The sequence below is a fragment of the Mustela lutreola genome, chromosome 7 (genome assembly GCF_030435805.1).
Source record: "Mustela lutreola isolate mMusLut2 chromosome 7, mMusLut2.pri, whole genome shotgun sequence".
NCBI lineage: Eukaryota > Metazoa > Chordata > Mammalia > Carnivora > Mustelidae > Mustela > Mustela lutreola.
In genome coordinates, this window is record NC_081296.1 from 126,271,001 (window position 1) to 126,297,547 (window position 26,547).

Consider the following 26,547-nt stretch of genomic DNA (forward strand, 5'->3'; position numbering starts at 1 on the left):
GACTTCGATATACTATATCCCGCAATTATGTCTTGTCCTCAAACTCTGCATCAAGTCATAAATGTGTTCTCATTTACTTTGTGCAATATTTCCTTTGCTAGGAAGACATGGAAACCGCCAAGTACGTGTGGAGACTCTGTGTTGCACGACACAAATTCTACAGACTGAATCAGTGCAGCCTGTGAGTAGAGTCTATCCGTGGAAATGGTAGGAAATAAGGAGGTTAGGCATTTTTAACTCGAGCTTATGGTATCCTCTCGAAAAGCAAATTTTGTAGAAAAGAATAGTTTTATGACATTACTAACACAAACTCGGCTTTTTCCTGTTAAAATAACTCTCAAAAACATTTTCGTTTTACCTTCAGAATTGCTTCTAATAACAACAGATACATGCCTCTAAGATCTTCACCTGTTTACTAACATCACTAATCCTTGATAGTTAAAAAGAGAATGTTCTTTTTTTTAATCGGCATTTTGAGAAATTAAAGATTATTCAGCTTGTCAAGCTGTTTGAGGAATTTATACCTTCTCTTCCTAATGTACCTTGTTCTTGGTCCCCATGGGTTTTCCCCTTTGTGCTGGATCGTTCCGATCAGCATGCAGTCCTGCTGTACTAAGTTGCCCATTAAAAACACTGTCCTTCATTCCAGGTGCCATTGAGCCACGGCTGCATAGCTCTGCTCTCCCGTAGGGCACATTTCTGCATAGGGGTCATTCGTGTATGCTTACTTTCTCCCACCTTGCTTCCCCTAGCTGCCACACACTGACATTGCTTGTCATAGTGTCAGTGGCCTTCATCCTGTGGTCCTTTCAGCACTTAACCCCCGGCCACCCCTTCCTTCCTGCACCCTGCCCCTCGTCGGCTGCCAGGACCCCACCTCTCTTGCTTTTCCTCTTTCTAGGCTGTTCCTTCTCAGCTTTGCTGGTTTAATCCTCAGACCACTTCCACGCCTTCCTCCTGCCCCTTGTACAGGCTTACAAGTAGTGCATCTGGTTTTATTTCTAGCTCAGTCTTCTCCCTGAGCACAGCTGACTGCCTGTTGACCTCTCCACTTGGGGACCTAAGAGGCATCTCAGACGTGATAATGTCTCAACCCAAACTTGATGCCCTCTTCCTCTTCCTGGCCCCAAATCTGCTTCTTCCCTACTCTTTCCTATTCCATAAATGGCAGCACTCCATATTCACTCCACTAAGTAGGCCCCAAACCTACTTAATTCCATCGTGAACTCCTGTTTCCTTCATCCCACATCCAGTTTATCAGCAAACTCTGCCTTCGAAATGTATCTGAAATCTGACCACTTTTACCACCTCCTCTGCTAACAATGTGATGCGAAGCCGCCAGTGTTTCTCCTCTGTAGGATTGCTGGAGCCTTCTGACGCTCTTCCCATGTCTGCGCCTGCCCTGCCTACAGCTTGTTTCCAGATTCAGCCAGACTGGTCTTAGTTGAATATGGGTCAGATCTCTCACCCTTAAAACCCTACACTGGCAAGACCATCTGAGATCTGGTCCCTGCCTGGTTCCCACCTTGTTTCCTTTATACCCTCCTCCTGCTCACCCTCTGCCAGCCACATTAGGATCCTTTCCGGTCTGTGAACATGTTTTGCCCTCAGGGACACTGTGCTTGCCCCTTCCTCAGCCTGAAATGCTCTTCCTTCCGATGCCTCATTCTCCCACTGTGTCCGTCGTCGTGTGATCAGAGGGAGCCTGGCTGCCCCAGGTACTCCCTCCCTGCCCGCTGCCTGTCTCTGTCCTTCCCCTTGCCCTGATTTATTCTTCCTAGTACTTGTATATTTGCTTGCTTACTTGTTTATTGCCTGACTCTCTTCTCAGCAGGTAAGCCCCACAGCAATGCGGGGGCAGGCACTCTGGTTAGTCCCTGTGTTCCCGGTGCTGAGCAAGGGGCTGGCCTGCAGTAGGCCTTGGTGAATTTGTTGAAGAAATGCATGTTAAGAGATCTGATTGGGGATGTCCGTGGTGCTGGAGGAGCCCTTAGAAGAAGGGCTCCTAACCCAGAACTGCCAAGCTAGGAAAGGCTTCCCAGTAGATGGCATCTACCCTGAGATGTGGAAAGTTTCACTCCATATCCACAACCTTCCTTTAAGCTGCGCTCTCCCCCTGGCACATTGTGGCTGCCTCCCGTCTGGCTCCCCTACCCCATCAACCCTGGCTCTAGCCAGTTTTCTGAATGGATGAGCAAAAGATGTAGCACTTCACCAAAGTTCTAGCTCAGAACCACATCTGAGCCTGTCCCCTTCCGCACCCTTCCTTAGCTATGGTGTGAAGTGCAAGAGTCCTGTGATCCTCCCCTGGGCTCATCTGCCCAGTTGACCCCTGGCCCCGGCCCTGGAGCCCACAGTCCTTACAACGCCGATGGCTCCTGCAGCCCCATGTCTTGCTGGAATGCGCTCTCCCCCCTTCTCTGGCAGACTCTGTGGTTTGTCCGGATCGGTGCAAGTGGGGCCGTCCTGGAGGCCACCAGCATTTAGTTTGCTTCATTCTTTGTCCCATTTTCAAAGTACTGGTGGTTTCCTACCACTTTCATAACAATGATCTGATTCCCTGGATACTTTCTCTGGGCCAAGCATTATGCGGAGAGGTTTTATCTCCTTTCCTCTTTACAGTTGCCTGATTTGTACAGTTACTACTGCCCTTTTGTAGACCAAGGTATGGGGATGTAGAGGCCTGCAATGTCATGGCCGCTGTGCAGCCGGCGCTCCCTGCACCACATGGGGCTGCGGGCGTGGCACATGCCTGCTGTCCTCTGTGGACCAGGTATTTGTGTCTCATCTGCCAATGTCCCAGTGGCCACCAGGGCACCTGGCACCTAAGGCTTAGTGAGTGATGGAAGCCTGAGACGGTGCTGGGTATCAGAGGGGAGGAGAGAGAGCCGTTTGCTCCTTGTTGATTTCCTTTTACCACTGATTGTAAATTGAGGAAAAAAAAATCTGAACAGGACATTTGTCCCTTCAGGCCAAGAAGGAAGAGGAAAGGCTGTGGGGATACTTTCTATTTTATAAGTACCAAAGGTGTGAAGAAAACTTGGTTAAGAATAACAGTGCAGGGGCGTCTGGGTGGCTCAGTGGGTTAAGCCGCTGCCTTCGGCTCAGGTCATGATCTCAGGGTCCTGGGATCGAGTCCCGCATCGGGCTCTCTGCTCGGCAGGGAGCCTGCTTCCCTCTCTCTCTCTCTCTCTGCCTGCCTCTCCATCTACTTGTGATTTCTCTCTGTCAAATAAATAAATAAAATCTTAAAAAAAAAAAAAAAAGAAAGAATAACCGTGCAAAGGGCAGGCCTATCTTTGGGACTCAGGAAGGAAAAGAAATGATCCGGGATGACCCTGTGGGAGGACAAGCCAGCAATCAGCCTCTAGCCCCAGTCCTCCTTTTCCCTTTGAAAACTTCCTCCCCCAACCGTGCTTTCCTCTGGGTCGGCTGCTGGTCTGCGGATGGGATTTGGGAGCGCACTACCCGACAGGGAGGAGGAGCCCTGCTTTCTTTGTGGGTATGGGAAGGCCTCTCTGAGGGCGGCGCTCTCAGGTCAGAGTGCCTTTGTGTGTGAACGCGCTTCCTCTGGGGGCCAGATTCCGTGGTGCTAGGAGTCCAGGCCAGTCACATTTGGGGCTCTCCTGGGCTGGCCTGGTTATCTGAGCATGTGTGACACTATTCTTAGGCAGAAGCGGTGTTCTGAGGTTCAGGCAGTCCATAGCACTCTGGAGGGGCACGGCCTTTCCTAAGTGTGAGGGTCTTCGTAGTGTTGGACCCTTAGAACCTCAGTTACCTCTTCTGGAAAAGAATGGGGTATCAAAGCAATCATTTTGAATAGACCCAAAATATCATCTCTTGCCAGTAGGCATCCATGTTGATTAGTGGTTAATGCCTTTTCTTTTTTTTAAGATTTTATTTATTTGAGAGAGCTAGAGGCAGCATAAGCAGGGGGAGAAGCAGAGGGAGAGAGAGAGGGATACGCAGACTCTGCTGAGCAGGGAGCCTGACGAGGGGCACGATCCCAGGACGCTGGGATCGTGACCTGAGCTGAAGGCCAAAGCTTAACCAACTGAGCCACCCAGGTGCCCCAGTGCCTTTATTTATTTATTTTAAGATTTTATTTATTTATTTGACAGACAGAGATCACAAGTAGGCAGAGAGGCAGGCGGGGGGGCGGGGAGTAGGCCCTCTGCTGAGCAAAGAGCCCGATGTGGGGCTCAATCCCAGGACCTTGAGATCATGACCTGAGCTGAAGGCAGAGGCTTAACCCATTGAGCCATCCAGGCGCTCCTCAATGCCTTTTTTTTTTTTTTTAAAGATTTTATTTATTTATTTGTAAGAGAGAGAGGAGCGAGAGTGAGCACAGGCAGACAGAGTGGCAGGCAGAGGCAGAGGGAGAAGCAGGCTCCCTGCCAAACAAGGAGCCCGATGTGGGACTCGATCCCAGGATGCTGGGATCATGACCTGAGCTGAAGGCAGCTGCTTAACCAACTGAGCCACCCAGGCGTCCCCTCAATGCCTTTTTTAAAGGAGTTTTTTTTGTTTGTTTGTTTTTTGCAGATCACCACTTGCCAATGATTATAAAGTTCAGATGGAAAAGAAATCAATTCACTTATAGAAGTCTAAGCTTTGTAATATTGCTGTTTCTTGCTAAATAAGAATATAATCACATTATTATGATCTTCGGCTTCATTATTATGGTCTATATAAAGAAAACACAAGGGGTCCTGGGTGGCTCAGTCAGTTAAGCAGCTGATTGAGCTTAGGTTGTGATCTGGGTCCTGGGATTGAGCTGCACTTGGCCTGTGTGTTCAAATTTTATGATCTTTTTTTAAGGCTCTCAACCTAGACTGTTCAGTCACATTTAGTGTAACGATCCTGGAATATTGGTAGATTTGTTCTCGTGGTCCAGATGGGTCATTTTAGAGTGTGATGGGCATTTAATGAAACTGTAGCAAGCCTGAAATTGGACAGTAGATTCTGGATAGCTGGGTCAGCCTGGGGTGCCTGGTGGCTTAGGAGATGGTTCTACTTGTATAGAAAGACTTTGCTTCTAGAGTGTCCGTTTCCACACCCCTCAGTCCTGATATATAATTCAGTGGTGTTTGGGATGGCCTTGGTGTGACTCATCCAACCTTCACCCAGATGACCATATTTTAGAATTTATAAAATGACATGATCCATCATAAATCTTGCCCCCTCCCTCCACTTTTTTAAAGAAGGTACTTTATTTTTAAATTTTTTTTAAAGATTTTATTTATTTGACAGAGATCACAAGTAGGCAGAGAGGCAGGCAGAGAGGAGGAAGCAGGCTCCCTGCTGAGCAGAGAGCCTGATTCGGGGCTCGATCCCAGGACCCTGGGATCATGACCTGAGCTGAAGGCAGAGGCTTTAACCCAATGAGCCACCAAGGCGCCCCGAGAAGGTGCTTTAAATAACAGAATCATTTTATGTCACCCAAGCCTTACAAATGTGAGAAGAAAAATATTAATATTCCTTTAGAGTTGGCTTAGGAATCACAGGAGATAAGGTCAGTTTGTTTGATCAGATAATGTCTTCCAAACCTTAGAATTGGTCCTGCTGTAATCAGCTTCTCTAACATATATGAGAAAAAGACTAGGAGAGAAAGAGAATCTTGGAGAGGAATGTACCCCCCCAATCTGCAGAGCCATGTGTTCAAGGTTTCAGGAGACTTTATCTAGAGGGAAAGCTGAATTTCAGTCACTAGCAGGTGAGGGGTTGGTGTGTGCCCACACTGGAGGAGGCCCTTCATGGGGGGGGGATGGGGCTGCCCCTTCTTGTAGGCCCACTGCAGCGTTTAAAGAGACTAGAGGAGGGGTGCCTGGACGGCTCAGTTGAGCGTCTGGCTCTTGATTTTGGCTCAGGTCATGATCTCAGGGTTCTGGGATGGAGCCCGTCTTGGGGGTAGGGTGGGGAGGTGTCCCTGCTCAGTGGCAAGTCTGCTTGTCTCTCTCTGCTCCTACCCCCCCACACTCTTTCGCTTGTACTGTCTCTCTAATAAATAAATAAATTTTTAAAAAGAAAATAAACAGACAGGAGAAGGCCTGGGAGGAGATAGAGTAGCCCCTATCCTATCAGAGAAGGTCACTGAGACTAATGTTTTCTAGGTATTTCCACCATCCAATACATTTTTTGTTGATCAGAATCTCTTCACTAGCTATAAATCTATGAGAAAAGAAGCTCACAAAACAAAGTTGAAACAACTCTTAAAAATAGCTTCACTATAGGGGCGCATGGGTGGCTCAGGGCATTAAGCCTCTGCCTTTGGCTTAGGTCATGATCTCAGGGTCCTGGGATCGAGCCCTGCATCGGGCTCTCTGCTTGGTGGGGAGTCTGTTCCCCCCTCCCCCTCTGCCTTCCTCTCTGCCTACTTGTGATCTCTCTCTCTGTCAAATAAATAAAATCTTTAAAAAAAAAAAAAAGAAAAAGAAATGAAGTGAAGCTTCACTGTAAATGCTCAGTAATTAGCATCTGCTTCCGTCGTCACTCACTGTATCACTTGTTTGCTCAACAGACATTCGAGGCCTTCCTTGTGTGCCGGGCACCAGTGATACCATTATATCCTCTTTCTTTTTTCCTTCAAGATTTTATTTATTTATATGACAGACTGAGATCACAAGTAGGCAGAGGGGGGTCAGACAAATAACAGACTGCTGGGAGCCTGTGCTTGGTTAATCTGACACATAGGCCTGGTTCAAGTGCTCATTCCTGTACTCCCTGGTCACGTGACCAAGAGTCCTTTCCTTAGCCTAAGTATTGGTTTCCTCATCTGGAAAACCAGGATAGTAACTGGCATCCCTTCTGGTGTGTTCAGATTCTGTGAGATCATCATGTTCCGTCCTTAGCCCTGTTTCAGTAGAAGTCATACTTAACTCTGCTGGGGCTAGCCACCTTTAGCCCTTGTCTTCTCCAGGGCGCACATTCCAGTGATTTTGTGCCTACGAGTTCTTCAGCTGTCTCATTTTTAGCAGCACCCGTCAACACAGTAACTGCCCAGAAAGTCTGGAAAACACCCACCAGCAGTTAGACCGTGTGGTCTTAGAGGCTCAGATTAGAAGAGCTGGTCTCCCCTAAGCTGCAGTTACAAGAACAAGCGGCAGGAAGAAGGAGGAGGCGGGTATTAGAACCGATGGCGAGGCTGCTGAGCTGAGCAGTCTGGCAGGAGAAAAAGGTGTTTGTTTGTGTTTAGTAAGACGTGGCCTCTGCCGTGGACAGTGTCGCCCCTGCACTTCCGGCTCGGGCACCAAAATAGATGACGTGTGTGGGAGATACTGCCTTTGCTTCCAAGCTCTGCATCTTTGCATTCTGAGCTCAACACATTTAAGTTTTATTTTTGCTCCAGGTTGGGCAGGTCTGGACATGTTGTTGGGGTATTATTTTGTTGACAGCCCTTCCTTCTCATTTCTGAATTTTGAATGTATAGTACTTTTTTATTTTTTATTTTTAGAGAGAGAGCATGTGTGAGTAGGAGGTGGGGAGGCTCAGAGAGGGGAAGGAGAGAGAGACTCTTAAGCAGGCCCTCTGCCCAGCACGGAGCCTGACGCGGGGCTTGATCTCACGACGCTGAGCTCATGAACTGAGCTGAAATCAAGAGTTGGCCGCCCAACGGACTGACCCACCCAGGCACCCAGGTTGAGTTTATAGTAATTTAGAAGTTCAGTCCGTTTGGACTAAATATAAACTTCAAAGAACTCAGTTTTGCCTAAACCTAGCCCTGACCTGGAGAATAAGCAGCAGCAAAGGAAACCTCAAGGCTGCAAAATGATGTCTTCAGATTCTGGGCATTGACTTTAAGAACTATTTTTAATGTATAGTTAAGGAGCAGTTAACAAAACAAAACGCAGTGCCTGCGTGCACCGTCCCACCTCCCACCACTAAGGAGGCCTCAGTTAGGACCCACAGAGCTTTACCGATGGATACTGGTGTTTTTGCAGCCTAATAGAATTAACATCCATTTTGTTATTGTTGAGTGACATAAATTCAGGGCAGATGGAATGTTCTTTGGAAAAGAGACACTTACTCTTGAGCAACAACCTCAACACATTATGATGATGATGAAAGGAAATTATTACAAAAAGCTTTGAATTAGAAAAGGTCACCTAATAAAACAAATTGTAGTCAACTGATGTTAAGTTCCTGATAAATACTCAGTTTTGTTTTTTCCTTTGTAATTTCTATTACTGCTTTTGGGTTTAGATATATCTTCAGCCTATGATATATAATAGAATTCACTTATATTTTCTGTAAGTTTACTTATGACTTCATATTTAAATTTTTAGTTTTTAAATCCATCTGCTATGTGTTTTCTTATGTAGCATTATATGAAACTTGAACTTCTTATAGATGGTCCATTGTACCAATAACCTGTCTTTCTCTCTGCTAAGCTGGAAGATCACTTTTATCACATAATCAGTTTTTATTTTGGGATAGACCATTTTTCAGATGGCTCTTCTGTTCCCTTATTCTAACACTTTGTTACTGAGTCAGTACCAACTGAGTTTCATTCCAGCCCAGTATTTTGTGATCATTTAAAATTTTTTATTTTTTAAAGATTTTACTTATTTATTTGACAGAGATCACAAGTAGGCAGAGAAAGAGGAAGGGAAGCAGGCACCCCGCGGAGCAGAGAGCCCAATGAGGGGCTCAATCCCAAGACCCCGGGATCATGACCCGAGCCAAAGGCAGAGGCTTTAACCCACTGAGCCACCCAGGTGATCATTTTTAATCAGAGATGATAAGCACTAGTTTTATTTTGTCTTAAGTCTTCTCAAAATAAGCTAATTTTCAGGTTTTGAATATAAGGTACTAGTGGGAAACTCCTGGGTGGCTCAGTCGGTTAAGCGTCAGCCTTCACCTCAGGTCATGATCCCAGGGTGCTGGGATCAAGCCCCACATTGGCTTCCTGTGCAGGAAGCCTGCTTCTCCCTCTGCCCACCCCCTACCTCACTGGCTTGTGTTCCCTCTCTCTCTGACAAATAAATAAAATCTTAAAAAATAATCATAATAAGGTACTAGTGGTTAGAATGCTAAGAATCATGTTAATTTAGGAGGTGTAAGGCTTGATTAATATTATAGTTCATTTGCTGATTAAACAGGTTGAGTGTTCACTTTATGAGTATGGGTTTTTTAGTAATCAGTCCTTAGAAGACTATAACCAAAAGTCACCCAAAAAAAGCACTTGGGGAAAATACAAAGTCATCAACAAAGCCAAGAATCCTATGTGTTTAAGTTCAAGATTTTATATGAAATAAACTGCACACAAGAACAACAAAATCCTGTCTCTGTTTAAAAATGGTTAAAATAGGGGCGCCTGGGTGGCTCAGTGGGCTAAAGCCTCTGCCTTCAGCTCAGGTCGTGATCCCAGGGTCATGGGATCGGGCCCTCGTCAGGCTCTCTGCTCAACGGGGAAGCTGTTTCCCCCTCTCTCTCTCTGCCTGTCTCTCTGCCTGCTTGTGATCTCTGCCTGTCAAATAAATAAATAAAATTCAAAAATGGTTAAAATTACACATGAGCTATTTTGTCTCTTGTTCCTTTTTTATGTAATTATTTATTCAAAGATGAAACTTGATGGGAGTCGTTTAAAATCTCAAATTATCTGATAAATGTCAGTCCACACTTCTTAATAGCCTCCTTGCTTTCTTTATTGTTGTTTATTGTTGTTACTGTTGTTTTTTAAGTCAGCTCCATGGGAAGCATGGAGCCCAGGGCAGGACCTGAACTCATGACCAACTGAGCCACCTACAGGCCCCTCATTGCTTTCTAAAAAATACATTTAAAACCAATCAGAGAGAAGTTCTTGCAAAGAAAAGTAAATTGGTTTACCATTGGCCCACTGAACCAAATCTACTTTTTTGCTTTCTCTAACTTAGTTCCTTACAGGAAATCTAGTTTCTTAAGTTACCGAAGTTATAAATTTTTTTTTTAAGATTTAATTTATTTATTTGACAGAGAGAGATCACAAGTAGGCAGAGAGGCAGGTGGGGGGGGTGCAAGGAAGCAGGCTCCCCACTGAGCAGAGAGCCCGATGTAGGGGCTTGATCCCAGGACCTTGAGATCATGACCTGGGCCGAAGGCAGAGGCTTAACCCATTGAGCCATCCAGGCGCCCCTATAAATTTATTTCTTGATTATGTTTGTAGTGTGTAGTAATGAGGATTTTTTTTTTTTAAAGATTTTTTATTTATTTATCTGACAGAGAGAGATCACAAGTAGGCAGAGAGGCAGGCAGAGAGAGAGAGAGAGAGAGAGAGGAGGAAGCAGGCTCCCTGCTGAGCAGAGAGCCCGATGCGGGACTCGATTCCAGGACCCTGAGATCATGACCTGAGCCGAAGGCAGCAGCTTAACCCACTGAGCCACCCAGGCGCCCATGAGGATTTTAACTAAAGGCATTTCCCATTGCTTCAGGCTTCTGGCAGTGGATGGTCACCCCTCAGGACTGTTAATAGAGGTGGTCAGTGCTGACCAAGCCCCCAGGAGAGACACATTTGCACTGAGTCTTACTTCCCTGGGATGTTTGCCCCTTTTCCTTTCTGCATATGCTCATTCCGAGGTTTTACCTGGATAGACCAGGAAAAGGTAAACCTGCCCATCCTCTGCTCGTCCAGGCAGAGGTTGCAGGGGTCTGGGCAGCCACTAAGGGTGGAGGCCCCAAGTGAGGACAGAGTCTCCTTTTCTCTAATTCATGACTGGATTAGTTTGTCATCTACTTGGTTTAACAGATTTATTATTTTACCTTCTTATTAATTTATTTTGGCAGAATTAGGAAAACTACATGTATGTATGTCTCAACGACATGTCTTATTTTTATAGGCAAACTCAGACTGTCACAGTGAACCCAATTAGGAGGAGGTCGTCTTCAAGGGTGTCCCTGGTAAGAAAGAAGGAAAAATGTAATTGCTTTTTTTCTTTTAGTGTTATCTTCCTTAATAAGAGATACTTTTGATAGTACTAATTTTTAGTTTGGACCACAAAAGTGTGCCTGGTATTTGATTGTTTTTATCCAAAGAAATGATTAGAAATTAACCAATTTTCTATAGGCTGACCCTAATATTTATGTAATAATTTATTTTATTATTCATATTTAAATATTAGGTCCAACCTAATGCTTAAATTTTTTGACTATTAGTGAAGAGCAATCAGAAGGTAGTAGATATGTAAAATACTAGCTAATTTTGCCTGGCTAAATTAAATACACTACATAAAAGCTTTTCATATTCTTATGTTTACATAAGAATTCAGGAAACTTTGTCTATTCCTTCTCGCTCTTAACTTTTTGGGTACAGCTTGTTTTCTTGTGATCTCTGGTGTCTGATACTAGTGCGTAGGCCTTGGCATTGTCATTCTGGGAGACACTGAAAGTGACAGATATCGTAAGAGCTGTAGGGTCTTCATGTTTATTTTCTATATAATGTATTTAACTTCCCAAGGAGTTTTTTAATGGACAGAAAGAAACCAGCAGAGACTTACTTTACATATATTACGTAGGCAGCAATGTGTTTTAACCCTGTTTCCAACTTTCCATTCCTTAGCCTAAGCCCCAGCCCTATGTGATGCCTCCCCCACCCCAGCGGCATTATAATGGACATTATACAGAACCATACACTTCCTCCCAAGGTAAAGTACACTATTTCTGAAATGCCGTACAAAATTATTACAATTTGAATAAACCTATGAAGACTAGGAAATCTTGGAGCCAGGATAGTTTTTGGCTGATTACAACCAAATCGCTTTCATGATTATAGCCATCCTGAATCCACAGAAGCAGCAGCCGTTAGATTCCATTCCTCGAAAATGTGTAGCAATATTCAGTATCAAATTCTGATGCTCAGATGATCCCAAGTTTGGCCCTCTTTTTCAGCCAACTCCTTTGTCCTGCTGACACTCCCCCATTAGCCTTTGAGTGTTTCCTTGCTTTACAGTGCAAGATATCCCAGGCTTGTTTTGGTTTTTTTCCTGCACGAGAACTTCCCATTGTAAGGGTTTAAACATTCCGTTTTTATTTTTCGCTCGGTTAGTGTAGGGAGCTGTATTTAAGACCATGCCTCCCGGGCACCTGGGTGGCTCAGCAGGTTAAGACCATGGCTCCCCAGCTGAACCTCAAGCATTCGTTCCGCAAACATTTACTCTCTCCTCTACAGGCAAATCCTTGCTGCAAAGGCCAAGGAGATTTAATGTTGAGAAGTAGTTGCACATCTTAAGAAGCTTAGCAGCTAATAGGTGGGGAATAAGACTAGCACACAAATAACTTAAACACAAAGAGAACATGATTGTTTTGAGGAGAGAGAGCCAGCAGTTATGTGACAAAAGACCCTCATGTTGAGAAGGGCTTTCTAGAAAGAGGAGAGGGAGGCGGGCAGTTGATGGGGATTGCTGCCCCTGGTTTTGGGAGACAGTGAACGCGATGGCACAGACTGAGGAAGGGGCATTAGGGAGGGGCGTGGTACAGTTGGACTTCACGTAAGGAACTGGGAGAAGCCATGTGTGAAGGACCAGAGGTGGTTTGTGACGTCATGCTCTGGGCCTTCCGTGCACAGATGAGAATTTCCATGCAATGGGGTCGGCAGGTGGGCAGTAGGGGAGCCATGCTTCAGGGTGTGGGTCCCCTGAGGGTGCACTGTGGGGTGGGGGTGTTTTCTCGCTTCGTCACTGCAGGCTCCCTGTGCCCCGTGATTGCCTCCTTCTGCGCCCCAAGCCCCACGCGCCGCTGGGTAAAGGCATTTCTCTCTGCCGTGTTAGTCTGCACGTATCCTAAGACTTTTCCCTTGGCTCTCTCTTCCAACTATGGCTTGCGTTCATTTTCCCTTCCGTTTTCCAGCTGCTGCTTCTGAGAGTAGTGCCCGTGTGGGTGGTGACCCGCTCACTCCCTCTGACTGTGCTCTGCTGCCCCAGCTGCCCTCTCAATCCCTGGCACCCCCCACATCCTCCTCACTCTTGAAAAATCTCTTGTCAGCGCACTGGTTCTCCTCCCCCTGTGCTGTCAGTGGCGGTCCCTGTCTGGAGAAGTCTGCCTGGTGTCCTTCTTCCCTCCCTTCGCAGGCTCCCACAGCAGTCCCGTCCACATTTCGGGTTTCGGCAGGGGTGGCTGTCACATCTGTGTTTCCCATGTGTCGTCACTCCTGGGCTGCAGCCTCACATCGCCATCTGTCCCACAGGTGAAAGGTTAGGGAGCCACTGCACCGAAAGCCCTCGGCAGGGGTCCTGGCTTATGGTGTTAGCTATTAGAGCTTGCTGAAAATGGAAATGTTAGATTTGCGCTCATGCTGTGCTCCACAAGCCCGTCCCTTTCCCCTTTGTCCTTATTTCATCTTTGCAGTGACGTCACTCCCCTGGTCACTTGGATTCCACAGTGCATGCAATTTTGCTTTGCTTTGCTTTTCCCCCCTCAGCACACAGTCAGTCACACGTGCTCTTGCCTCTAACTCCATATAATATGCCTTCCGTCTGTACTGCTCCTGGTTCAGTCCAGCCTTACCGACTAGCGGTGGCTCCACATCTTGCACCCCGCCCTCCCCGGTTTACCTGATACGTGGGTGCCAGGCTCTTCCCCTCTCCCCGATGACCATTCCCTTGCCTGGTGTTGCACACTCTCCACAGTGCTTCCCAACGCTCCTCTTCCAGTCTTCCTTCCCACTGCTCTCTTACCCGTCTCCAGCTCCCCGACACTCCAGCCAAACCGAGGAAGCCCTCCAGAAGTCCCACCAGAAGCGTCTCCTGTCCCGGCCAGTGCTGCCCTGTCACCCAGAATGCCCTTTGTCCTTATAGACGCCACGGCGCACTCCTGCCAGCGTGCTTCCGTCCCATCCGGGTGGGCTGGATTGGGCTGTGGGGACGCTCAGCAGCTCACGTGGCAAAGGTGACTTCTGCTCAGATCCCTGGCCACCCTGGACTGGCAGGAGGGCTCTGCTCCACATCTGCCTGCCTTGGGCGTTCTGGCTAGAGGAGCCTCTTCCATCTGGAATGTTGGTCAGGGTGGGGGTGAGGAGGGAGCATGGAAACTGGTTGGCAACCCTCTGCTGTCTTTCCCTTGACCGCTGCTAGTCAGTGACTATGCCTGACTGACACCCAGGGGTGCAGATGGGTAATCCTGTGCACACTGGCTACTGCCGAAGCTGGACATGCCTTCCCCATCCCCACAGACTGCCTGAATGCTGTGTCCTCCGTGGGGTTGTTCTTGACCCCATCGACCTAGCCCAAGCTGGAAGTAATCCTTCCCTCCTCCCCTGTGGGCTCCTGTCACACTGAGTTTCATAGTGTAACTTGTCCTTGAACTGTGGTGGTGGTATACATCTCACTGGATTCCAGTCATCTTTTCCTCCCATCAACAGTCTTTCTCACACATGGGCTCACAAAGGGATGGTTTACTGGGTATAGGGAGGAGCCAGGAGGGGCGGGTACTATGCCTGTGCCAATAGGCCGGGGTCAGGACCTGAGCTGTGGTGGCAGTGAGAAGGGGGAACTCCAGGGACACCGAGGTAGCCGAGCCTTCCAGGTGTGGGAGCAGTACCAGGACCAGGAAGCTTCAGGGTCTGCAGGAACAATGCAGTGATGCACTGAGCCCCGTTTCTTCCTGGCTTGCGTGCCGCCTGCATAACATCCACACGCTCAGCTGTGATATATTCACTTTGATCATCACTAGTCACGTAAACCATTACATGGCTCTTGAGTCCCAGAAAGAATACTTTTGAAAGGCAGCTGTTCTCTGAAGGACCTGACTGCTGCTCTTTGAGGTGTCAGGAATCACCCTCAGTAGTGATGGTGTTTCTGGTAAACTACAGATCCGACAGAAGAAATGTGCCTCCTTCCAGCCCCACCAGGCACACAGGCAGCCACTGTACATTAGACGGTGCTCCCAGTTCTGCTGCCTGGGGATCCCCATCCCACTGGAGTGTGGGGGCCAGAGTGGAGGGGGGCAGGTGTGAATGGTTTCTGGCCTCGGTAAGGTTTATGGCAACTGATGATATCGTTGGACCTGGGGAAGTAGAGCCTGTGGAGCTATTGTTTTTGTCTTCACCCTAGAAGAACCGGTACGGAAAACCCAGAATCCTAGTTAAGGAGGTTTTTGCAGGTGGTTGGTGCTTGAACTAGCTCAGCACCAGCGAGTCCCACATCCGTACCAGGGGAGAGAGTAGTTCGTGGTCCAATGCCTTGAACAGTATATCTGCCTCCAGCCACCCAAATTTCCAGAAAGTGTTTCAATTCTACCAAAACACATGTTTTTGATTTTCAAAAAAAGACAATATTTTATAATCATCTGTACTCTTAATATTGGATTTTGATTTGGTTAATCTTTATTGGGGGCCAAATCCCGAATACCAGCTTTAGGGTAGGCAAACTATCACCATGCTATAGATGTGGAAGCCAGGACTCTGGGAAATGATATGCCCAGTCATTCAGGGAGTCTGGGTAAGGCCAGGTTATTTCTGCATGGATTTTTGTAAGCTACACTGAAAGTGTGATCAACATTCAGGGCCTGTCTCAGTATTTGCCTAGAGTCATTGGTGCGATTTATACATCTTAAAATCTCATTTTAAAACACATTTTAAATGTGCTTGATTCCCAGATAACCTCTTTGCCACCAATCAGAATGGATACTATTGTCATTCTCTGACAAGTCTGGATCGAGCCCAGATTGACCTCAATGGTCGGATCCGAAACGGCAGTGTATACAGTGCGCACAGCACTAACTCCCTGAACAACCCGCAGCCCTACCTGCAGCCCTCCCCCATGTCCTCTAACCCGAGCATCACGGGCAGTGACGTCATGAGACCCGACTACGTGCCGTCACACCGGCACAGCGCCCTGATCCCCCCGTCCTACCGCCCGACCCCAGATTACGAGACGGTGATGAAGCAGCTCAACAGAGGAATGGTGCACGCCGAGAGACAGAGCCACTCGCTGCGAAACCTCAACATCGGCAGCTCGTACGCCTACAGCAGGCCCGATGCGCTGGTCTACAGCCAGCCGGAGATTCGGGAGCACGCCCACTTCGCCTCCCCGCAGTCGGCCCACTACCCGTTCAGCCTGAACTACAGCTTCCACAGCCCGTCTCCATACCCGCACCCCGCTGAGCGGCGGCCCGTAGTGGGTGCCGTCAGTGTGCCTGAGCTGACCAACGTGCAGCTGCAGGCGCAGGACTACCCGGCCCCCAACATCATGCGGACGCAGGTGTATCGCCCACCCCCGCCCTACCCGCCCCCGCGGCCTGCCAACAGCACCCCGGACCTGTCCCGCCACCTGTACATCAGCAGCAGCAACCCCGACCTCATCACCCGGCGCGTGCACCACTCGGTGCAGACGTTCCAGGAGGCCAGCCTGCCCGTGGCGCACTCCCTGCAGGAGGTCAGCGAGCCGCTTACGGCCGCCCGGCGCGCGCACCTGCACAAGAGGAACAGCATCGAGGTGGCCGGACTGGCGCACAGCCTTGAAGGCCTGCGGCTCAAGGAGCGCACCCTGTCGGCGTCGGCCGCGGACCCGCCACCCAGGCCCGTCTCAGCTGGCTCCCAGCACGGCGGCTGCCCCGACAGGGCTGAGCGGCGTCCAGCGGACGAGCGGGGAGGCCTGGGCTATGGCCACAAGAAGTCTCTCTCCGACGCCACCATGCTGATCCACAGCAGCGAGGACGAGGAGGACCTGGACGAGGAGATGGCCTCGCTGGCGGTGCCCTTTCCCCACGCCCGTGTGCCCCGGGGCCACCACTCCCCGGAGCCCCCGCCGGGCCCCTCCCGCGGCCCCTGTGCTCTCACCCCTTCCACGCCAGGCCCGGGCCCCGTGCATGGCCGCGAGCCTGTGCCCCAGCTTGGGGAGGCCGGCGGGCCCCGCAGAGAGGGGCTGCTCACGCCCTCCATGTCCGAGTCCGACCTCACCACGTCGGGGCGCTACCGAGCCAGGAGAGACTCCCTGAAGCAGCGGCCGGTGTCCGACCTCCTCTCGGGGAAGAAGAACGTCGTGGAAGGCCTTCCGCCGCTAGGGGTAAGCCGTGCGCCGCTGTGTGCCATCGGGCCGCGGGGGGGCCTCCCAGCGTCTTCCCTCTGACTCTTGTTTCTTCCAGCTCTTTTCACCCCCCCCCCATTCTCTCTATTGTATTTGGAACACTTTAATTATCTACGGAAATAAGGGGGATCGATTAGAATTGTAGCTTGTTTGCTGGAGTGAAGAAGTGGACTGGGGAGGGCCCCGCGGGCTGGAGTGGGAGGAAGGCAGGCGAGGTTTAGCAAGCTGCCTTAAGGAAAAGGAAGTGAGGTTTGGCGGGTTTGAGGTAAGGTGGTTTTGTTAGCCCCGGTTAGAAACGCCGTGTGGTGATGCCGGTGCCGGGCGTTGTTCCGTTTGCCGAGTGGTGTCAGAGTGAAGCCTCCCCCGAGGGAGGTGTTGCTGATGTCGGAGTGTGTGGCTCCAGCTCCAGTGGCCGGCCATGATCTCTGAGGGCCGCGGGGCAATTCTGGAGTTGGGAAGGTGGCACTTTGTCAAGACAAACACTCCAGAGCTCCGGGTCTCTTTAAAAGAAAGATTAAGTGAATTGAGAGCCCAAAGCCCAGAGTTCCTTGTAGAAAATGCAACTCTTTGATGCTCATTATAGTAAATAACCATGAGTTGCACTCTTATTTATTTGAAGCAAAACAGAACATAATATCATCTCTAGCGGCCGGCCATTCCTTGAGGATTTACAGAGTTCCAAGATGTATCCAGCATACAACAGGCCTATTGTTCCTTCAGAAGAGAAAGCAGACTCTGAGATGTTAAGTAACTTTTCCAAGGTCACACAGCTAGTGGGTGACTGAACTGGAATTTTAAACCCATGTTTACCCTGCAAACTACCCTCTTATCTTCTACACTGTATTGCATTGAGGTATATTGTATATATTATTTTATTAAGTAGTTTTTGCTTGTCTAGCTGTTTTCTGTCTTTTCACTGAAACTTTTAAAGTCCCCAAGCACTGGCCACACGTTTGTGCCTTTACCATTTCAGTATGGCCACTGTCCTCTTTCGGCATTGCTCAGGTTTCTAGCTCCTCCTTTACCCAAGTCTCCTTGCCTGGGGAGCCCTGCCCTCTGATTGAGCTAAAGTGATTAATCAGTCTCTGCATTCTGTCTCCACCTTACTCTCAGCACCCTAGGAGCTAGAACTCCTCATCTCTGAGAGTCTGCATACTCAGACTTGAGGACCCATCACAACTATAGTATTATCTTCATAAACTGGAATAAAATTCATGCAGTTTTACAGTGTGTATGAAATTGATTAGTAGATGTACACTGAAACCACTTACAATAGTGCTGTCGATTTAAGTGTGTTTGCTTTTAGTGAATCTGGGGTTTGCATTTTAAGCTTAATTTTTCTTGGGCTTATATTCTGACCTACCTGAACAGTAAAGACCAGTGTCCTCTGGAGTGGAAGGTGTGGACTCATGATCAATGATTCAGGGTGGGAACAGGGTACGGATATGTTTCTGAAAAGGTAATTCTATCTGAGTCCCTATCCAGGTGGTTCTTTTCATAGTTAATACTCTTTTCCTAATTACATCAAGAACTGTCCATCTTTTTTTATTTTTTGTTTTTGGGAGAGAGAGAGTGTGTGCAGGGGGAGGGTCAGAGGGAGAGGGAGAGACATCTCCCCACCTTGAGATCATGACCTAAGCTGAAATCAAGAGTCAGATGCTTAACTGACTGAGCCACCCAAGTGCCCCAGAACTATCCACCATTTTTATATGACCCGAGTCTTCCCCAAATGATACTTGTTTTTTATATAGTCCACTATTTAAGCGTCTTGTCCCTGTACCTTTTGAATGGGATATAGCGAGATCCCCTAAATCTGAGGCTTTTGATGAGTTTGGTTCTCTAAAAATATGTTTTCTCCCTCGCTGACTTTGAAAACCCATAGTATTAGTACAGTTTTGCTCCCTTTCTTTGGCATAATAGATTCTCCTTGCTTGAAGAGGAGCTGTGGCTTTGGGGAAAGGTCTAGGACCTAAGATTGGAAGAACCTGGGTCTCAGGCTAGACCCTCCTGTGGGCTGGACCTGGCAGCACCAGAACCTTATCTCCATCTGTGGCATGGGGACAGTCACCCCTGCTCTGCCTGCTGTGGGAAGTCCCCCAGAAGGTTAGGCATGAAAAACGCTTTGTAAATTCTATGATGGGGCATAGCTGACTTTAAGGAGAGGTTTTTATTGTTTTGACACCGATTACTATTTATAACAAGGCAGCTGTGTGACCTTGGGCAAGCTGTCCCATCTCTCTGACTCTGCTTTCTCATCTGTAAAAGAAGCTGACCCCAGAGAGTTGTTGCGGGATAAGTGAGGTCCTGGCACATGAAAAATGCTCAGGCGAAGTGATCTTATTACCCTAAGGTTGCATCATCCTGGCTGCCGGAGAACTGAAGAGTCAACCCCCTGCTAAGCCCCTGGGTCTCCTCATAGTAACATGGGGTTGCTGTGACCTTCAGTGTCACCACTGACACTGAGTTCACATACTAACATGAATTCAGGTTATGGGAGTTTAGTATTTAAAACAGTGAACTAAATTGCAGACAAGCAGAAACATTTTCGAGTTCTCCACCCTTCTCCACCTCCAGGAGCTTGATTGTTATCTGAAAAAGAGTGGGCTGAGGTACAGATTTCCCGCCTGTGCATGCTTGAGCCCCAGCTGGGGGTTCTCACAGAAATCACTGTGGGGCGGTGCCCCGAAGTAGGTCCAGGTTTTGATAATATGTGTCTTTCTTCACATACTGGCTTTAGACCTGGACCTTCCAGCCAATCAGTTCCATGGGGCACGTGGCAGCCTGCTGACCTCATTCTCAGGCAGAGGAGAGCTGGAGCCACCCTGTCCTGGTGGGCCAGTTTTCAGGAGTCTTGTGAGCCCCTTGATGTCACACTAGCAGCTTAAAATTGGCCGTGGTGGGAGTATTCGCACCATGGCAGCTGGACAACTTTGCTTGGCAGACCCCTCCCCCCCAATCCCATCCTGCCCCAGTCAGTTGTTAAACAGCAGCAAACTGGAGTTTTCTGCACAGGTAACAATCATGAATGACATCGTAGCCTAGGCAGCAACCTTTCAGCCTCTCCCTCCCAGGCAGGTAGGGCTGGAGTAAAGCTGGTTTCATTTGGGAGACGGAACTGAGAAAACCATTGCTATCAAACAAGGGGGCTGCTGTCATAGTGAGTAAGGCTTCCAAGGAGGTGTAGAATGGCCGAGGAGACTTCGCCACCTTGGGCTTGTCTGCTGTAGAGAGAAAGATCATTACTTCAATAGTCATGTTAGGAGACTGTCCTGTATTGTCTTCTGGTGTCACTTTGGAGATATCAGTCCTGTTGTCTTTTCCCTGTTAAAAATGTGGCAGTTTTGAGATGTAGTTATCCAATCCAGGTCACCCCAGTCCGCAACAGAATGTTGGGAAAGTGACCCCAGAAAGCATTTAATTTTTTCAGAATGATTTAAAGAACTAGTTTATATCTTAAAAAAAAAAAAAAAATTAAAACCAAAAACAGCCTATTGTAATCATGCAGTTGCTTTTAAAACCCTTTTTGTGGACTGCCACTGATTTTTGTGTGCGTGTCATGTTTTGAAATTTGGGAGTTCTGTGAAGGAATGCTGTCTGCCTGAAGCCTCACCTCTCTAATATTACAACAGAGACTTGAACCGAATTGCATTCAAAATCTTCTCTATCTGCAAGACTTATCAGGGCTTTGGCCTTGAAAGGAATGTCTTCCTCCCAGTGTTTGTTAAACAAATGTGTGTGTGGAGTGTAATCTCTCCTGTGGTGGTTGGTGAAGAAGAACACTCCACTCCTTCCGCTTGTTTCCAGTCTTCAGTCCACAGAAGTTTCTTTTCAAGGGAGCTGTATTTGTGTATATGTCATATATGCATGTAAATATTTTTATAGGGAATGAAAAAGAGCCGGGTAGATGCAAAAAAAATTGGTCCTCTCAAATTGGCTGCCCTAAATGGACTTTCCCTATCTCGACTGCCTCTGCCTGATGAAGGAAAGGAAGTGCCTGCCAGAGCCACCAATGACGAGAGGGTATGTACCAGATGTATGGACCGAGCAGTGTGCTTTCTCTGTGTAGCATCCATTGGATGCTACAAAAATGCCTTCTTCACCTTTTAATGAATTTTCTAATACATCTAATTATCATAAGAGAGTGTTAAGTATTTTATAATCTGGATGTCAAAATTGGGGCAAGTCTAATATGTTAATAGATCATTTTGAAGTAAATGTTGATTTTTTGTTTGTTCCTGACTGTTCTTACTGTTCTTTACCTTCTTCTGGTCATCCATAGCAGTCTTGATTTCTGATGGCTTTAAGTGAGAGGAATTCTGCAGGGCCATATGAGTACAAGACCAGTGCTCTAACCCCTGAGCTATAGGGCCGGTCCATACGAGTACACCCGGGAAGGGGAGCACACATTGCCTGCTTTCATTGTCTCGAAAATTTATCTTAGGAGTCAACAGTTACTGAATTTTTCATGACTTTCTTTGTGACCAACATATATTTGCTATTTGGTTTTACTATATCAAAATCAGACAAGCAAGAATTAATGCTAAGTAGAAATTAATTTGCTTACAATTTCCCACATTTTTCAGTTTTTCTATACCACAGATGAGAAAATTGAAGCATTTGTTCATAGAAGTTGGAATTGATTCTCCTGCTCTAGGATTTACTCTTCTCCGGGAGAACTTTCTCTTCCTTAGGAGTCACAAAACCGACCACAGACTTAGAGAAAATGAATTCAAATTATTGTCAGCCAGTTTTCACCTTTAAACAGAACTCTGCCTTCTGCATCTCACCAACAACGTGGTTTTGTTACTTGAACTCTTCCCATTATGGCTTGTTAAAAATTTAGCTTTAGTTTCATCTAGAGTTTTCAATACTAGATAATTTCTAAACTTGAAGTGAAAACAAGATTTCAGATGTGCCTTCGGAATGCAGCTTGGACAGGTGACGATACTCATATTATCCCATGTGTTCCATTTTACAGTGTAAAATTCTGGAACAGCGGTTAGAACAGGGAATGGTGTTCACAGAGTATGAAAAAATTCTTAAAAAACGGCTAGTTGACGGGGAGTGCTCAACAGCACGACTCCCTGAAAACGCAGAAAGAAATCGATTCCAAGATGTCCTTCCCTACGACGATGCCAGAGTGGAGCTTGTCCCAACTAAAGAAAACAACACTGGCTACATTAACGCGTCCCATATTAAGGTGAGAGGAGCGGGCGGGACGGTGAGGGCTGTGAAGTTGCCATTTCACTTACAGGAATAACTGTGTTCACATCTGTATTCTAAGAACAGCCTAGTTGGAGCCATTGTGACAGATCACGTTATAAACTGGGAAATCTGTACAACCTGGCTGGATAGGAAATGTTTACCAACAGAGCCAAAGCTGTGTTCTCTCCCAAGTGCTAAGCCCCTCTGCCCCTGACACAGTGGCCGGGACTCAGAGAGGCCTCTTTGGCCTGACCTTAGGCCTTTGTTCTTCTAAATCTGAAGATCTCATCTGGCTCATAAATTCTCTCCAGAGTGGCAGAATTGCTAGTTTTCTGTTATCACATACCTGCACTGACTCTCTGTGACAAAGGTGTCTGGGATTGTTTATTTTAGAGAGAGAGCCGGGGAGGGGCTGAGGGAGAGGAAGAGGGTCCATCAGACTCCCAGTTTAGCACAGAGCCCGGTCTCACAACCCTGAGATCCTGACCTGAGCTCAGACCAAGAGTGGGAAGCTGAACCTGCTGAGCCACTCAGGTACCCTGTCTGGGTTTTTTAATGGTGGTCACCAAAGCTCTTCCTTAAAACAGTGACATCTGGACGCACCTGGGTGGCTCAGTGAGTTAAAGCCTCTGCCTTCGGCTCAGGTCATGATCTCAGGGTCCTGGGATCGAGCCCCGCATCAGGCTCTCTGCTCAGCGAGGAGCCTGCTTCTGCCCAACCCCTCTCTTCCTGTCTCTCTGCCTACTTGTGATCTCTGTCTGTCAAAAAAATAAAAAAACAGGGGCACCTGGGTGGCTCAGTGGGTTAAAGCCTCTGCCTTCAGCTCAGGTCATGATCCCAGGACCCTGGGATCGAGCCCCACATCGGGCTCTCTGCTCTGCGGGGAGTCTGCTTCTTCCTCTCTGTGCCTGCCTCTCTGCCTACTTGTGATTTCTATCTGTCAAATAAATAAAATCTTTAAAAAACAAAACAAACAAATAAATAATATTTAAAACAAAAAACAAAAACAGTGACATCTGTTATTTTTGCTTTTTCCCTGTGATCACTTTTCAAGATTATTTGTCCTTTGGAGAAGCAGTGCACTTTTTCCCTAGAGTCAGTGTTATGCCATTTAACTGGGGTAATGTTCCACCCATTAAGATGGGGAAAGTGATGATGGGGGTGCCTCGGTGGCTCAGCAGGTTAAAGCCTCTGCCTTCGGCTCAGGTCATGATCCCAGGGTCCTGGGATTGAGCCCCACATCAGGCTCTCTGCTCAGCGGGGAGCCTTCTTCCCTCTCTCTCTGCCTGTCTCTCTGCCTACTTGTGATCTCTCTCTCTGTGAAATAAATAAATAAAATCTTAAAAAATAAAAGGGGTGGGAAGTGATGATGATTCCCAGCTGGGCCATGAGGGAAGCAGGGTTTTGTCCCTTTTGTTTGTGCTGGCTGGAGATCACGTGCTTTTATTTGGGGAAGGAGACGTTTTCTTACTGGGAGTCAATGAGGAAGTATCCACGTCAGGAATTTTTCTTCTTTCCCACATTTTATTTTGTGTGCAAGTGATATTTGATGAGTGCAGGTTCACGCTTGAGGCTTTCAGGGACCAGGCGGTCGGCCTGCTAAAGCCTTTGCCCTTGGTGGTATCAGGGAATAAGCACGTGCGCTTGTTGATGTAGGTATAATTAATTTAAAAGCTGAGCATTTCTGTGCAGTAACTCATCCAGCGTCTCATGACGGGATGGGTGAGTACTGAAGAAAGTCCTCCTCCTATGTAGGTATTGCAGAATCTTCAGGAGCCAGCTGAAGGCGGGGGTAGGCAGCTGAGCCTCCGAACTCCAGGGTCTGCCACTTAACCAGCGCGGGGCCTCCTCGTGCTTTCCTCGGAATAAAGCACTGACTCCTGCCCCTTGGGCCACAGACCCCAACCCCTTGCTGGCTGGAGCCCGCCCTCAGTGAGGGGGTCTAGCCAGGACTCCAGCGGGCAGCAGTGAGTGTGGCTGTGGGCTGAGCCGCGCAGGGCCCTTGGGAAGCCCCGCTGTGGTCTTGAATGTCAGTGGGCGTGGCCTTTAACCAGCTCTCCTGGCTACAGACCCAGACAGGGCTGGCAGCCGGTTCTCAAGGAGGTGCGGGCTCCGGTGGTAACTTAGTATCATTGGGGGGGGGGGGTGTATCTAGACTCAGAAGTTCAGAGGCGAGACCACTTTAAGCAGGAATATTTTTTTTCTGTCCTAGAAATCTGGTATTTAACCTCATTTTTTTTTTTAACCTCAGTTTTGACTTAATTGTTACTAGTTTTCCCAATGTTTAGTACTTCATGAGGGGAAACTATTTGTACTTTAGGATACTGTGATGTGGATATTTTTATATCAGCAGCAGTAAGAGCTATGTATTGAGAACCTATTATGCGCAGGCACCAGATCAGATACATTGACTCATTTAATTCTGCCAGTGGTCCTATGCAGGCACATGGCATTTTTATTTTGCAGATGAGAGCAGAGAGGCAAAGAGGTTAAGCATATTGTCCCAGGTCACATACATATCATGTGCATTCACAGTGTGTAAGTTTATAAACAGGTAGTAATAGGAATTGTATTAACAGAGAAAAAGAGTAAGAGCTACACCTTTATTCTGAGTAATTCAGCTCATCTTTTAGTACTACCATAAACAAATACGCATACATTCATATATGCATACACATTAATTAATATTTAAAGATTTATTTAGAGAGAGCGGGAGAGGAGGGGCAGAGGGAGAGAGCGAGAATCCCAGGCCGACTCCCCACTGGCTGTGGCCCCCAACATGGGGCTCGATCCCACGACCCTGAGATCACAACCTGAGCCGAAACCAAGAGTTGGCCGCTTAACCGACTGAGCCGTGCAGGCGCCCCACACATTAATTTTTTAAAACCCGTTTTCTAATTTCAGGTCTCTGTCAGTGGAATTGAGTGGGATTATATTGCCACACAGGGGCCGCTGCAGAATACCTGTCAGGATTTTTGGCAGATGGTGTGGGAACAGGGAGTCGCCATCATAGCAATGGTGACTGTGGAAGAGGTGAGTGCTCCCGTCCCGTTGTTGATTTTCTCTGCCTGAGAACAGTTTCTTCGATGATGGGGCCCCGAACTTGACCGCAGGAGGCAGGCCAGGTTGCCGTCCTGCTTCTCGGGTGCGCAGTCTGTATGAGGGGGTGCCTGCGGCTGGGCTGCTCTTGGCTTCTGACCGCCCGTGTCCTTCACAGGAGGGCGGGAGGGAGAAGAGCTTCAGGTACTGGCCTCGGCTGGGTTCCCGGCATAACACCGTCACCTACGGGAGATTTAAGATCACCACTCGCTTCCGCACTGACTCTGGCTGCTACGCTACCACGGGCCTGAAGATGAAGCACCTGCTCACGGGACAGGAGAGGACGGTCTGGCATCTCCAGTACACGGACTGGCCTGAGCACGGCTGTCCTGAGGACATCAAGGGATTTTTATGTAAGTGTCTACCCGGCACAGCCTCCGCTCTGGTCGTGTGCATGGAGCAAGACATCACTCCTCAAGTATTTCCTTTAGATGGCTAATAGAAGCTTTGGACTTGCTTTATTTTATTATTTTTTTAAAGATTTCATTTGTTTATTTGAGAGGGAGAGCACGAGCTGGGGGCTAGTGGCAGAGGCAGAAGCAGGCCCCTGGCTGGGCTCCATCCAGGACCCTGGGATCACAACCCTAGCCAGGGGCAGATGCTCAACATGCTGAGTCCCCTGGGCGCCCTGGACTAGCTTTAAAGTAAAGCTTCAAGTGTTTAGAGGAAGCTTATCAGAGAAAAGTTTTTAGAGTATGATTTGGTGGCGAGTAGAAGGACTTTCAGAGACTGTCTCCTCCATCACATTTTGTAGTGGGGCAGAGGCAGTGACTCACCCATGGTCACACTGTCAGTTAGCTGTTGGGGCTGGTTAACTGGCACCTGGTGTTCTTTATCCAGAGTCCTTCCAATCAGTGATGATAATCTGAAAACTGTCAGTTTGATGGGCTTTAATCCTTGCCTATTTCTCTGTTCCACTGATATTTCATAGCATACCTTGAGGAGATCCAGTCTGTTCGACGTCATACAAATAGTACCAGTGAACCAAAGAGCCCCAACCCTCCGTTGCTGGTCCACTGCAGTGCTGGGGTGGGAAGGACTGGCGTCGTCATTCTGTCTGAGATCATGATCGCCTGCCTGGAACACAATGAGGTATGTATGTCCTTGGTCGGGGGAGAAGCGGGCTGGGCACAAGGCTGGGGAAGAAAGGGGCTTAGTGGCCTACCAGTGCTCTTGGGGCACATTCCCCGGAGGCTTCTTCTAGAAGGCGCTGGGCTGGGACAGTGTGTGGGTCTTGACCAGACTTCTG

General features: G+C 48.0%; 1 protein-coding gene across 3 annotated transcripts in view; it reads left to right on the plus strand.

Moving 5' to 3' along the window:
- The window catches only part of PTPN21 (protein tyrosine phosphatase non-receptor type 21), a 77,810-nt gene that overhangs the window by 47,481 nt on the left and 3,782 nt on the right, over positions 1-26,547 (plus strand). For all 3 annotated transcript variants that reach the window (XM_059182591.1, XM_059182592.1, XM_059182593.1), the window contains exons 10-18: positions 102-181; positions 10,815-10,875; positions 11,534-11,618; positions 15,565-16,973; positions 20,877-21,014; positions 21,973-22,194; positions 25,104-25,232; positions 25,417-25,651; positions 26,230-26,390. In XM_059182591.1, the coding sequence (XP_059038574.1) occupies positions 102-181; positions 10,815-10,875; positions 11,534-11,618; positions 15,565-16,973; positions 20,877-21,014; positions 21,973-22,194; positions 25,104-25,232; positions 25,417-25,651; positions 26,230-26,390 (2,520 nt within the window). The remainder of the gene's footprint in view (positions 1-101; positions 182-10,814; positions 10,876-11,533; positions 11,619-15,564; positions 16,974-20,876; positions 21,015-21,972; positions 22,195-25,103; positions 25,233-25,416; positions 25,652-26,229; positions 26,391-26,547) is intronic.